The 14,761-nt window shown below is 44.0% G+C and overlaps 1 protein-coding gene across 1 annotated transcript in view; it reads left to right on the forward strand.

Moving 5' to 3' along the window:
* The first annotated feature begins 1,117 nt into the window (after positions 1 to 1,117).
* ESPNL (espin like) overlaps positions 1,118 to 14,761 on the forward strand; it is a 35,615-nt gene continuing 21,971 nt past the window's right edge. Inside the window, exons 1-3 of the mRNA XM_072621541.1 lie at positions 1,118 to 1,411; positions 7,332 to 7,522; positions 12,447 to 12,633. Of these exons, the coding sequence (XP_072477642.1) occupies positions 1,118 to 1,411; positions 7,332 to 7,522; positions 12,447 to 12,633 (672 nt within the window). The remainder of the gene's footprint in view (positions 1,412 to 7,331; positions 7,523 to 12,446; positions 12,634 to 14,761) is intronic.

Consider the following 14,761-nt stretch of genomic DNA (forward strand, 5'->3'; position numbering starts at 1 on the left):
GTGTCAGATTCAGAATTCACAAGCTGAAACTTCTGAGTCTCTTTTCACTCATCTTTATGTGCTCCCCAACTAGATGTCCTCACCTGAGTGTGTGAATATGGGATCTCCCTGATGTGACTACTTTTTCCAAAGGCTCAGATTGCCACCCTTCCTCCTCCTCATGAGAGTCTTATTTGAGTCCTGCCACACTCCTTACACAGGAGTACCTCCCAAAGTGCTGGAACCACTGCATGGATATCAAGGGAAGAAGCATATAAGCTGTCCCTTGGCTCTCCCATTCTCTCCATGACTGGGTCATCTTTGGGGAGCAATCATCTCTGGTGCCATTTTTCATGGTGCTTCTCTCTTGAAATACCTCATAGGTAATGGGTTACAGCCTGCTCAGGGTCACACATTGTTGAGAGAGACAAAGATGGAAAATTGTACTTGAGAGTCATCCATAAGTGAACTGCCGCACATTGTACAGCTGACTTGAAGACTCATGGGAACACAGATCTATAGCTCACAGGATTTGAACATGGATCTTTCTGATTTCATGTCAAGTCTCCTGTGCAGTAAATCTACTGCGAATGAGGCATAGTCTCAGTTTCCCTAGGTTTTCTCCATGTGCAAAGCTGAGGGACACCATACAGGGTGTGAGACATGCTAAACGGTGCAGGAGCCACTCAGGTAAGGACTGAGTGTGCCCAGAATTTAGCACAGTGCCTGGTACATAGTAGGGGCTTCATAGGTGCTAGGTGAGGGAAGGATTCTTCCCTGCCTATTGGAGGCTGGCAATCCTGGTTCCAGGCTGACCCCACATCTTAAGAGAACAGCCCAGCCAGGCACTGAGCCAAGTAAACACTAAGCTTTCTAGCTTCAGGATATCTTGGTTTGTCATTACCTCTCTGTCATACCCCTAGGTGTTTCTTGGAGCCCTACTCCAGCAGTCTCCAGCAGTGGCAGCCTCCCTATCTTTGCCTGCTGTCTCCCATCTGCCTGCCCTCCACTGAGCCTTATCAGGTAACCAGAGACGGTAGCTCCTGTCCACACAGGAAACAGGACCCTGTGACTGTGAGCATGAGTAGTTCCCTAGAGGAACACTGGTATCTGCAGGAAAGTGAGCGAGTATCTTAGGATGGGCGATCAAAGGGCACTTTTGGCAGCCAAGTATGGGGATTTGCCCACTTTAAAACAGCTCTTTGAGGATGGCGTCCTGGACCAGACTGTTACAGACTCTCTGGGAGCTGGGTTGGTGCACCATGCCTCTAGAGCAGGCCAGCTAGAGTGCCTGAAGTTCCTGGTAGAGCGGGTCAAGGTTCCAGGGAATCAGAGAGCTAACAACGGAGCGACTCCAGTACATGACGCAGCCGCCATGGGCCACCTGACTGAGCTGCACTGGCTGGTCCAAGAAGGGGGCTACCGTGCTCAGGTACCTGAGAGAATGAGATGAGAGGGCAGGGGCAGTTGGCCAGAGGGCAAGCAGGCAGAGGGGTATGGGTGGCATTTGGATGTGGCTGATGTTCCTACTCATTTCCCTTTCAAAAATATATTAGCTGAAATTTCAGAAAAAAATCTGAGTAAATGGGAAATATATCTAGGATGCTTCAGCCATCTGAAATGGTGTTGATATAGATCCAAGAGACCCAGACACAAATCCCAGCTCTATCACTTAGTGGCTGTGTGTGACCTTGAGCAACTCCCGTCAAGGCTCTAGGTCTCAATCTTCTCATAGGAGTGTTAGATTCTAAGATCCTTTCCAGATCTAATTCTCATGATAGTACTTTAGATTTTGGGATCAAGGTGTACTTAAAATCTGTTGTTCAGTCTCTAATGTTTTAGAGTACTTATTTCCTATAGTATTTTTAATTTTTTTTTCAGTTAATAAACATTTGTTTTTTTGGGGAAAAATCCTTGTCAAGCAAAACAAATTCCCATTTAGTTCATTTTATTTCTGGGGTGTGTGTGTGTGTGTGTGTGTGTGTGTGTGTGTGTGTGTCTGTCTGTCTGTCTGTGTGTGTGTGTGTGTGTGTGTGTGTGTGTGTCTGTGTGTGTCTGTGTGTGTAGGGGAACAAAGAACTGGAATAGGAAAGAGAGTATGCCTCACTTGGCTGAGCAAATTCTGGCCTGCAAACATAATGTCATAAGAAATGATGAAAGGGATGGTTTTGTAAAGATCTGTGAAAACTAGGACAAAGTGATACAGAATGAAGTCAGTCAAGACTCTAATACATATATTTTAAGATGCGCCAGTTTCCCTAAGTGTTTTTATGCATGCTACAATAAGTGCTATATAAAACCTAATTTCTTAACCACAGAATACCCAAGATGTAACCTCCTCATATTCTGATCCCATGATTATGGCAAGACAGACCTAGTCTCAGTGACTTCCGAGAAGGGAAACCCTTTAAAGGGTGAGCAAACTAAAATACTGTCAATATTAACTGCAAGTAATATCTCCATTAAAGTGGTGCCTAAAGAAAAGGGATTTTAAATGCTTAATGAGCCCAGGGCTTTTTCTGGTGCAGAAGCACTGATCTAGTCTCCATCTTCATCCCACTGGCCATGTGTGCGGCTCATTTTATGTGACTAGAGTCCTAAAGAATCCTAAAACAAAAAGTTTTACGATCATTTTAAAATCTTTTGGGGAAGATTTCTTGGGAAATAGATGAATACGTTGTAGATGGAATAAAGGGAGGTGATAATCCCAGAGAAGTGATTTGTCCAAGGTCACTGAGGACCTCAGTGGTTGTGGGATGACATTGTGGTAACCCTTCATTTGAGGGAGTTTAGTTAACTTATCTATGCATGGCTAAATAGGTAATCTGAAGACAAGGGGATCATGCTCTAAACTTTCTAGTTTAGAACGAAATCCTCCTGCTTTCGGAGTTGGTGTTACTCATTCGAAGTGTTCCTTGGTTCTATGAAGGGAATTCAGAATTTATTTTGATAACTCCAATCATGAAATATTTATCTAGTACCTCATGTTTTCGGGATGTTCATGGTAGAGATTAATACACTTCCTGCTCTGCCCTGAGAGGGTACCAGGAAAGCATCAGCCAGAGTGCAATATTGATTTTCAGTAGAGACTCTAGCCTCTGTGAGAGGACATTGGCAGAACGGGGTGTATCTTGATTCCAAAGCCAAGATACTGGTGAGATCAGATCTGGTTCCCTAGACAGTTCAGAGAGGGATAACACTCAGTTCTCAAGAGGCCCTTCTGATGGTGAAAAGGGATTGAATGCTGGGGCGAGGAGGGTTCAGGTTTGGGGACAGTAAACTTTCCTAGCTCCAACTAACTACCCTGACTTTAGTTTCCAGAGGCCAACCTTCAAAGGCACAGATGATAATTGACAACGTTGTCTTAGATGGAAAATTGGGAGACTGGTACCAGTCCCAATCAAACCTACAAAAGGAAAAAGAACTGGGAGGATTTAGTGGACATGACAGCCAAAAAAACTAAAGAAATCTGAGGGCAATGTAACCTAGTGTTCAGGACAAGAGAATCACTACACAAGGAATTCAATAATGTTTGTGGTAGAACAAGATACCAAAACTAACCTTGCATCATTACAATGACTAAGCTTGGCCTGGAAGGAAAAGATACTTTCATCCTGGTTAAGAAATCAATTTAGCACACATGCTACTATATGTTTGCTATGCTTACTATGGGCCACTAGGTGCCACACTGAATAGAGCTGGACTTGGAGTCAGGAAGACTTGAGTTCAAATTTAGTCTGATACTTACTGGCTGTGGGACCCTGGGCTAGTCACTTCACTCTGCCTCAGTTTCCTCATCTGTAAAATGAGCTGGAGAAGAAGGCAAACCACTCCAGTAATTCTGTCAAGAAAATCCCAAATAAGATCACAGAGAGGCAGAAATGACTGAATAATAAAATACCATGTGCAACAGTGGGCTACAGAAGTCTGAGGCCTTGGGTTCGAGTCCCACCTATGACACAAGCTGACTATGTTCAAGTGAGAGCTTCTTAACCGCTCAGTGCCCTTGGTAAATGTCTAAGACTTAGAGATGAGGTTAATGGAGGGATTTCTACAGCAAGAGTTCTCCAGTTCTAACCCTCCCCATCAGCGATCAGCTCGGACCTGTCTTCTCATTCCTGGCTAAGTTCTTTTAGAAAACCGATGCTCTCTGACTGTCCTTTTTCTCTTCTTACCATTTTCTAATCTCCCATGCCCCCAATCTGGCTTCCTCTCATCATTTAATTGAAACAGCGGTCTCCCAATTTCTCAGTGACTCTTCATTGTTCAATTGAATCCTTTCCCTCAGCCTTTCTAGACCTCTCTCTGTAGCATTTGAGTCTGCTAACCACTTTCTCTGGGAATCTCCCCCTCACTTCTCTGCGTCTTGATACACTACTCTGGCTGGCTGCTCCTTCTGCATGTCCGACTACTCCATCTCCCCTGTGGTCCTGAGCCCATGGTGTGTCTGCTCCCATGTCCCCTAAGGCTCTGTCCTGGGGCCTCATCTTATGACTCAGTAGCCTCTCCCTCATTAGATCGGGAGCTTTTTGAGAGAAGGGACTGCTTTTTGATTGTCTTTCTATTTCCAGTGCTTAGCATGATGCCTGACATATAGTAGATGCCTAACAAATGAAGGCTTGGTGACTGACTTGTTCACTTAGTGATCTCATAACCTAATAAAAGGCCCGATGATGCTTTCCATACCCTTGACTCACTGATTTATACATCCAGCTCTAGTCTCTCACCCGATGAGCTACCAGTATCATCACCCTTTGTCTCTTGGATAGTTTGAACGGGATGTCCCATAGACATCTCAGTCTCACCATGTCCAAAACAGAACCCTCTCTTTCTATCCAAACCTTCCCTCTTCTAAACTTCCCTATGACCACTGAGGCCTTACATTCTTTCAGCTACCCAGGCTCACAGCCTGGGGCTAATTCTTTACTCTTCACTTTCATTCACCTCACATGTTCAACCCAATCCAGGCTAATTCAACACCAAGGCTTATCATTTCTACCTTCACAGTATTTCTTGTGCACATCCCATTTTCTCAACTCCCCAGCCATGACCCCAGGTCAGGCCCTTATCACTTCATCCCTGGACTAAAGCAATAGCCTTTTAACTAGTCTCCCAGCCCCTGGCCCTCTCCCTGCCAACTCAGTCTCTGCTCAGCCACTGAGGGGATTTTTCTAGAGTCTGGGTCTGGCCATGTCATCCCTCCTGCTCAGGGACCTTCAGGGGCTTTCTATTTTTTCCAGGATCAATGACAAACTCCTATTTGACATTGAGCTCTTCATGACTCACCACCTTCCTACCTTTCCAGTATTCTTACACTTTATCTGAGACTCTGCTGTCTAGAGACACTGGCCTACTTGTAGTGCTTCAGACAGAACATCTCCTATCTCTGGGCCTTTACACTGGCTGCCTTCCATGCTTGGAAGGCTCTCCTTCCTTACCCCCACCCTTCATCTTCCACTACTTCTTCAAGACTCAACCCAAATCTCACCTTCTGCAGGACACCTTTTCTCTGCTTCACCTTTCTCTCTGGCTAATACCTTCCCATCTGAGATGACTTTCTGTCTCCTCTATACATTTTGTATGTACCTAGTATGAATGCAATACACCCTATATGTACTTAGAATGTATGTGATACATCTTGTATGTACCTTGTATATACGTGACACATCTTGTTCATACCATGTACGTATGTGATACATCTTGCATGTGCCTTGTACGTATATGATATATCTTGCGTGTACATAACATATATGCATTCTCTTGCCCATTAAAAATGTAAGCTCCTTAAGACCAGGGATTGTTTTTTAATTTATTGGTTTTCCTGACACTTATTCAGGTGCCTAGCACATAGTAGGTAATTAATAAATACTTACTGACCAACTAACTCTGTCATTGAAATCAAAGTTTCAGAACAAATTATGTTTTTTCTCTTGAAAACAACAAAATCCAAAAAGGTGTAGCATGCCATGTGATACACTTGGGAAACAAAGGCAGATGTGAAAAATGGTCCCTGGCCTCAGGAAGCTTACATTCTGCTGAAGGAATGCAGAAGGTAAATGGATAGATGAACACAAAGCAGTTTCAGGAAAGAGAGAGGCCCCTGAAACCTGGCAGAATCAGGAAGGGCTGGCTTCACGCATTTTCACGTTATTCTCCAGGTGCGGCCAAGTGCACCACATTGTTGTAGTGTGTTCAGTTGTGTAGGCCTGATTTTAGGAAAGCTATTGGTGAGCTGGGGATAGGGGGAGCACCCAGAGAAGAGAAGCTGGGACAGTGAGAGGCCCAAACAGAACGCCTCATAAAGATCAATTGGAGAAAGTTGTGATGTTGAGTTTGACAAGAAGAATAATGAATGATATGAGAGCTGCCTTCAAATATTTGAATGGCCAGCAGGTGGAAGGATTAGCCCTTTTCTGCTTGGCCCAAGAGGACAGACCTTGGAATCATATTAGGGATTAGGGGAAGGGAATAGTTGCAGAGAGAGAGATTCATGAAAGGAAAGACAGTTTACTAATTCAAGTTGAGTGTGATGCCTCACACACAAGAGTTAGCAGTTTTCCCATCCCTGAAGGTCATCACATAGATGTTGGGAGACCACTTTTTGGGAATATAGCTGAGAAAATCCTTGCTCACATTGGAGAGAGACTAAGAAAGATCTCTTCCCACTCTAAAATCTTGTGATCCTTTGCAATTAGGAATCAATGGGCTCTGTGCAAATGGAGGTCCAATAAGGAGACTGGAAGACAGGAAGATGGCATCCCAGGGAGTCAGGAGTCTTTCATGGACGGTTGAACTTTTCTTCTGTTTCTTTGGATTATCCATATGATGCTTCTTCTGGGTCTCCTTAGCCTAAATTAACCATTGCTTTATCATCTAAAATCCAGCCAGTCTCCACAAAACTGGGAAGGAGGTGAAGGTTGGTTTCTATTCCTTCCTATATCCCTTGTCAGCCCCTTTCCCTCTCCTGAGAGTCTCACCTCTTCTCAAATGCAGTTCCTTGACCTATTCACATAGGGCTTCACTCTCAACCAACAGTCAAAATTGCCCCTAGAGTGCTAGTTAATATCAAGGTTTAAAATGTTAATCTCTCTCAAAAGGATTTGTATATTTATAGGGGAATTAAACCAAACAAATGAATCTCCTAATGGTGGGAATCAAGATCAGATAGATGGAGAGTAGCTCTTTTATTAGCACAGGAATCTGTGCAGTACTGATTCATAATCACTTCTACACTGTCTAGGTAACTCACAAACTAAAATTAAGACCAGACTTGTCCAGAGGATATTAGCTACTCAACCCAAGTTAGTTGGTGTTGATATGGGATATCCACCTTGCTCTCTCTTTCTCTCCAGGATCAAGATGTGTCAGGAGTCTCCCCACTGCACCTTGCAGCTCGCTTTGGGCACCCCGTTTTGGTAGAGTGGCTGGTCCAGGAGGGCTGTGATGTCTCCCTGGAGACCTTGGAGGGAGCACTTCCTATACACTATGCTGCAGTCAAGGGGAATCTGACCTGCCTGAAGCTGCTGGTCGCTGCAGACAATAGGTGAGCAACTCCAAAGGACCATAGGAAGGGTGACCACTTGGCTCAGGACTGTGTCCTAAAGATCTATGTAGAGAGATCCTTTATCTTGCCCTGGATGGGAGAGTAGCAGAAAGGGGGAGCCAGATCATACCTGATGGGTAAAAGGATTAACAAGGGTACGCATCATTTGTTGGAGAGCTGGGAGGAGTGAGAGAATCCCAGGGGCCCTGGAATTAGGGAAAACAATGTAAACTAGTTTTATAGGATCACAGGAATTTTAGAGGCCATTAAATCATATCCTCTCACCCTCATTTTACAGATGAGGAATTTGAGATGCAGACAGATAAGGTAACTTGCTCAGAGTCACGTAGCTAGTAAATATCTAAGGACAGATTTTAACTCAGGTCTTTCTGACTCCAAGGAAGTCAAAGTCCAAGACTTTTTATCCTCTGTACTATGTGGCTCTGCAAAGAAGCTGGGCTACTTCAGTATAGCTTTACCAGATCAGAAGAAGCCCTAGCAAGGCTTATGACTTTGGTGTAAGGCAGCATCTTTCCTCAGTGGTTGCCAGGCAACCCCTCCTCCAATCCCTGTGTGGGATTCAATGCCTCAGAAGAAATGCAATGCTTCTTGGGCAAACAGAGCAAGATCACTGTGCTCATCTTCTTGGAATGGCCCGGAGGTTAGACACTGTGACTCATAGCAGAGTCATAGATTTAGAACTGGATCAGATGTAAAGGTGCCAGAGATATGGGATTCTTGATGAATATTATCAAGGTGGGAAAATGAGTGACTTGGGAAGCAGGCAGGCCTTCAAGAAATTGGACCCTTCATTAGCTGAAGATTGGCACATCCAAAATGAGCAGAGAGATGGTTCCTTTGAATGGATGACCCCCATATCCTCTGGGAGGGGAAGAGCAGGATTTAAGCAGCTTTGGAGGGATAGGATGGAGATTTGGGAGGGCATCTGACAGAATGAAAAACTTCCTAGGAAAATTTCAGGACATAATAAGATTCCTTAAAAAAAAATCACCTTCTTCATGTCTATTCTGTAAGGTAGGTATTATCATACCTATTATACAGATGCAGAAATCGAAAGAATAAAATCAAAGACTTGCCTAAGGACAAACAACCAGTAAGTCCTAGTGTTGGGTTTTGAATACAGATTTCTTACCTTCAGGTTCATCAGTCCATCTCTATGCCATGTTTCCTCTAAATAAATGACCATCTAATTATTCAAGTAGATTTCTCTTTCTCTGTCAATGAATATTGGTGCACTCCAATATTACCTTATTTCTCCCAGTAACATTCCTGTATTCTGCCCACTAATTTCTCAGAATATCAGCTTGTTTCAATGGGCAAAAAAAGAAAGGTTTCATGGTTTGGGCTGTTTGTTCTATGATATAATTTTAAAAATAAGAGTTTTTCCCCTTTAATAGCTTTCTGAAAAAGACATATATCTTCCTTCCCTCCAGGCTTTCAGTATTTAGAACAGAGCCACTGAATTATTACAGAAGAAGTAGCAGGCGGGTCTGTTTTCTCTAGAGTTGAGTGACCTAGAATTTATCCAAATGAAGCCTGGCCACCATCTTGCGGGGCTTTAGGAGTAGTCTTTAGAAATTCTATGTTAGTTTTTTGACAACACCATTAGATGCTGATAGTACTGAGCAGAGTGGATGTGCCCCATCACATTTAACTCCAAACTTCTGAAATGAGCTGCTGTACAAACCCGCAAGCAACAAAGGTACCTAGAATGTTTCTTTTATCTTAGAAATGATTATATTTGACATTCACAATTTCTAGAAGAATAAAATAAATAAAAGGTGAAAAAAATTACCTTCTCAGATGATTGTGAAATTTAGACCTGCTCAATTCTAACCTTTTTGGCTACTTAGAGGTGTTTGATCATAAGATCCAAAGTGTAAGCCTGAAAGGGACCTCTGAGGCTGTCTTTACAGCTGGGGAAACTGAGGCCAGGAAGTGACTTGCTCAAGGTCACATAGGTAATTTGAACCCAGGTCTCCTTCCCCTTTACCAAAGTGACTCTCCTAGAAGCCTGGCTTCCAGTCCTCCAGGTCTCCCTTCTACACTTAGCTTTTCCCATTCCTAGTACCTCATCCCAGCACAGGGTCGAACACACACACACACAATTACACACGCACACATGCGTACATGCACACATCACACATCACATACAGTAAGGGACGCTGGAAAATGCTTTCAAGTGAACAGATTGAAGACTCAGAATCAGTCTCCACATCCAGCGACCAGGCTGTGAAAGAAGTTTGTCTCCCATGCCTCCTCCCCTCTGCTTCCCACCACCAGCTCTCTGGGGATAGCTCTCCGGTGCTCTCCTTCCCTTTCTCCCTCTCTCCCTCTTCTTCACAACTTTCTGAAAGGAAGGAGAAGATGGAAAGTTCATTGCAGCAGATTTAAAGTTGGGAAGGACCTCGAAGACCGTCTAGTGTGATCACCTCATTTCGTTTTAACTGAGGTCCAGAGAGGGACCATGAGTGCTCCCATTACTACGGGGTGTGGATAGTGGAGCCAGGTTTTGAAACTGGGTCTTCTGGCTCCAAACCCAACTTTCTCTGCGCCATAAAATGCTTCCTATGATTCATTATTGTCGTAAAGTATTATGTAAAAGTAAAATATGCACATACATGCGTACACATTCCCAAGAGCTACAATGTCCCGCCTTCAGTTCATCAATGTGCTGATGGTGCATACCTTTGTACGCCAGTGACATACAGATCTTAAGCTATTTCTCCATTGGATTCTCCAAGGCTGACAATGGGACTCAAGCTGGGGGATCTTTCCAAGAAGGAAAGGCTTTGAGTGTAGACCTGAGAGTGTCCTGGGTATCTGTTGTCTGAAGGAAGGAAGGAAGGAAGGAAGGAAGGAAGGAAGGAAGGAAGGAAGAGAAAGAAAGGAAGGAAGGAAGGAAGGAAGAAAGGAGGAAGGAAGGGAGGGAGGAAGGAAGGGAGGGAGGGAGGGAGGAAGGAAGAAAGGAGGAAGGAAGGAAGGAAGGAAGGAAGGAAGGAAGGAAGGAAGGAAGGAAGAAAGAAAGAGAAAGAAAGGAAGGAAGGAAGGGAGGAAGGAAGGAAGGAAGGAAGGAAGAAAGGAAGGAAGGAAGGAAGGAAGGAAGGAAGGAAGGAAGGAAGGAAGGAAGGAAGGAAGGAAGAAAGGAAGGAAGGAAGGAAGGAAGGAAGGAAGGAAGGAAGGAAGGAAGGAAGGAAGGGAGGGAGGAAGGAAGAAAGGAGGAAGGAAGGAAGGAAGGAAAGGAAGCAGGCAGAAAGGGAAGGAGAGAGGGAGAGAGAAAAGAGGGAAGGAGGGAAGAAGGTAGGGAGGGAGGGAGGGAGGATGAAGAATGCAGTTAGCAGTGAAAATTAACATAAGTGCACATTCGTACCGGCTTCTGAAATATAATTACAGCCGATATTTCTGCAGCTCTTTAAAGCTCATGAAATTCTCCCACACACAATCTTATTTGATCCTCACAAAAGTCTTGGAAGGTGGTTGAACAAACATCACTCCCATTTTACGGATGAGGGAGCTGAGGTTCAGAAAAATGGAGATACTTGTCCAAGGTCACCATAGGGAATCAATGACTGAGTTAAGACTTGAACCCAAGGGCACTGCCTTCACTTTCAGTAGCCTATAGCCACACCCCACTTTGTTCCACAATAGCAGTCTCTGAGCCTCAGTTTCCTGCTTTTGATCACAAATGTTGCTGCTATAAATATTTTTTTTGTACATAAGTCTTCTTGCCATTAGCGACCTTGGAGTATGGTCCTAGAAATGGGAGCTCTAGGTCAAAGGATGTAAGCAATTTTGTGACTCTTTTCCACATAAAACAAACTCCATCCCATCCCCAGCAGACTGTAAGTTCCCTGAGGGAAACTCTTGGTGTGCAAACTCACACCTTGGCTGCAGATCTGTACTCTTCTGTAAACTTATACTCCCAGAGAATCACCCTGGGTATTGGAAGGTTAAGTGACTTGCCTATGATGACATGGCTAGTATGTGTCAGAAATGGGACTTGAATACAGATCATCCTGCTTCTTGGTTGCCTTTTTCTCCACTAACATTGCCCCTTGCTTCATATATATAGTAGACATAAATAAACACTTGGACTGGATTGGATAATCCTCAACTGTTTTCCAGAATGTTTGGACCAATTCACAACTTCTCTAGTGTCTCCAACATTGAATATCTCCATTTTTACTAATTTGATGGGGCGGAGGGGTAGAGAGGGGAAATCCATCTTTTTCTTTTTAAAATTTTTATTGATATATTTTATTTTTATGACATTTACACCTCCATGTATATTCCATCTCCCACCCCTACCCAGAGAATCAGATCTTATAATAAAGAATGAAAGACAAAGAAAAAGAACAGTTCAGCAAAACTAACCAGTACATCCCTCATCCCAGGCTGACAGTATAGGACGTTGTCCACACTCAGACTCCACCATCTCTCCAGCAAAAGGACAGAGGTTGAGTCTTTAATCTTTTCCTTCAGGGCCAAGTTTAGTCATTGTAATGGTACAAGGTTCAGTTTTGGTATTTTGTTCCTACCATAAACATTGTTGAATTCATTGTATAGATTTTGTTTCCTGCTTCTACTTACTTTACCCTGTATCAGTTCATATAAGTTTTCCCGGGCTCTCTGAATTCTTCACTTTTCGTTTTATATAATACAATAATATCCATGACATTTATATAGTAGGGTGGGTTCCACTCAGCTAAGCCTTTTAGAGGCATCGAACAGAAAGGAAAATTGGCAAGGTTCCCAACTCGTATGGAAAAACAAACCTAGCTAAGCCAATTCCTGGCTTTAACTGACTCCTCCACCAGGCTTATTTTCATGGAGTGCTAAAACCCTAATGGAAGGATTACATGTTTGGATGACTCTCCCTTCTCTCTCCCATCTCTCTATGCAGGTGTATAAACAGGCAAACTCAAAGTGGAGCCTCCCCTCTCTACCTGGCCTGCCAGGAAGGCCACTTACACATTGTCCAGTTCCTAGTGAAGGACTGTGGGGCTGATGTACACTTGTGGGCCCATGATGGCATGACTGTGCTGCATGCAGCTGCCCGAAGTGGCCACTATTCTCTTGTGGTCTGGTTGGTAAGGAAATGGTCAGCTTGGGATACTGAGGAAAGGAGGGAGAGGGTGACAGGGAAGCTCTGGATCCCCATGTGAGATAAAGTAAGAAGGGTGATCTGAGAGGCAGAGTGGCTCAGTGGGAAAAGAGCTCAAATTCGAATCAGGGGCCCTCGGTTTGTTTACCAAGTATGAGACCTTGGGTGAGTCTCTTCCCCTCGCTAGGTCTCATTTTCTCCCTCTGTAAAACAAGGGATTGGAGTAGATCTATGAGTGAATTATTTCTAAGGTCATTTCCAGCTCTAAGTCCTCTGACGTAGGTTTTAAAAAGAGAATTATGATAAAGATATGCTGGTAGTTAAGAAAACATTGGGAAACTGTGGAAGAGGGATTAGATCCTGCTCTGCTCAGTGCCAAGGGTGGGGTAGAGGGGGCAGGAGAGATTTCAGCTCAATGTCAGGAGAACAAACTGTACTGATAAGTACAGCCACCTACCAATGGAATGGGCTGCCTTGGGAAGTAGTGGGCTCTGCATGGCTAGAGGGAAAAGAAAGGAAGAAGAGGAAGAAGGAGGAGGAGGAGGAGAAGGAGAAGGAGGAGGAGGAGGAAGACTATAGTAGAGCCTGCAACACCCAGAATCACTGAATACAAGTTATAAGGGACCTTGGCAGTTGTCTACTCCATCACAGATACAAAGGCATCCTCACAGGACATGTTGCCCAGCAGCCTCTGCTTAAAGACCTCCAAAAAGGGGGATCCTTCCCCCCATCTCTTGAAGCAGGCCACACCATTTTTTGGACAGCTCTAAGATGTCCCAGAGTTAAAGATTCTATGTCAGTGAATTTCTGTCTTGTATAAATTTGGCCACTTATCTTGAGGAGATTAATTATAGTTCCTTGCTGGGAAACAGTGCACAAAAACACACTTCTCCACTGTGTGTGACAGAACCTCCCCATGAACTTTTAAGAGGTATAATCCTGAAACGAGCAAGGTCCTATCAGATACCCACCCAGGAAGTTAACATAGCAGGGGCCAGGCTGTCTAGTTTTGAATATTGGTTCTTGGGTGGGGCCCAGCAGGCTACTGTACAGCCCAGCTTGGTGCTTGTTAAAGAAGGGGCCAAGAAGGACAAGAAGGAGGGAGGAGGAGAGGTGGACAGGTAACAAACAAGTGGACAGTCTGAAGCCTGCACTGGTTCCCAAGCCAAGTGCAAAAATCCAGAGGAAGAGCTAAGGCTTCTGGGAAATCATTTCTGGAGAATTACCGGGAGAAGAGTCCCACAGGATGACAAGGCATGGATGGGTTGCCATTTGCACTGGTGGAAAGAGTCCAGGAGTGAACCCAGTGTTACCTTTCCCATCTATGGATGGCACTTATATTAGAGTCCCAGAATGAAAATAAATTATCCAATCAGTTAACAACATTCAACTGCTTATGTAGCCTTTGAAGGAGGTGTTGGATTTGGAGGTGGTTCACATCACAGGCAAACTAGCTGCTCTCTCTTTCCCCAGTGTGAATGTCGTCAGAGCTCCTCCCTCCCAGCCCTATTCTTGGGGTTCATTTTTCCTCAGTGAAAATCTCTGCTCCCCCTTCTTCTCCCACTCAGGAGCAGATCAGCTTTCCTAAAGAACAACTGAGTGAGTCAGTTCCCTGAGACACAGAGGGAGTTTTTACTCACCCAGCCTCCCTTCCTCCGCTTCAAACTGACCCTAAAATGCACTCACACTCATTTTGTCTAGAGGGAGGGGATGGGAAAGACACCCAGATACTGTTTCATTCTGCTTTAGAAAGTTTATTAGATATTAATAAACAAAAAATCATTGATGTTCTCGTTCAGGTGTTATAAGAGAAAATCCAGCCCGATCCTTAAAAAAAAAATCTCCAAGTCATTCACTGCCTCCTTTCTCGCGGCCTCTCATTTATTAACTAGTAGCTTCAGTAACTAATCAGACTATCAGGAACAGACAGAACTTATTCATTTTGGGGGGAGGTCCAGAACAAGCTGGTCTTAAAGTACAATTAAACCAAAAGTTGTGAGTAACTTTTTAAGAACAGAAAACACTTTGGATTAGAGTCCAGTGTTTAGTGGACAGAAAGGGAAGGGCATAAGTGGCATTTTCTCATCTACATGAATTTCTAGGCAGCAGGAGGT

This window comes from Notamacropus eugenii, chromosome 6 (assembly GCF_028372415.1).
Source record: "Notamacropus eugenii isolate mMacEug1 chromosome 6, mMacEug1.pri_v2, whole genome shotgun sequence".
Classification (NCBI taxonomy): domain Eukaryota; kingdom Metazoa; phylum Chordata; class Mammalia; order Diprotodontia; family Macropodidae; genus Notamacropus; species Notamacropus eugenii.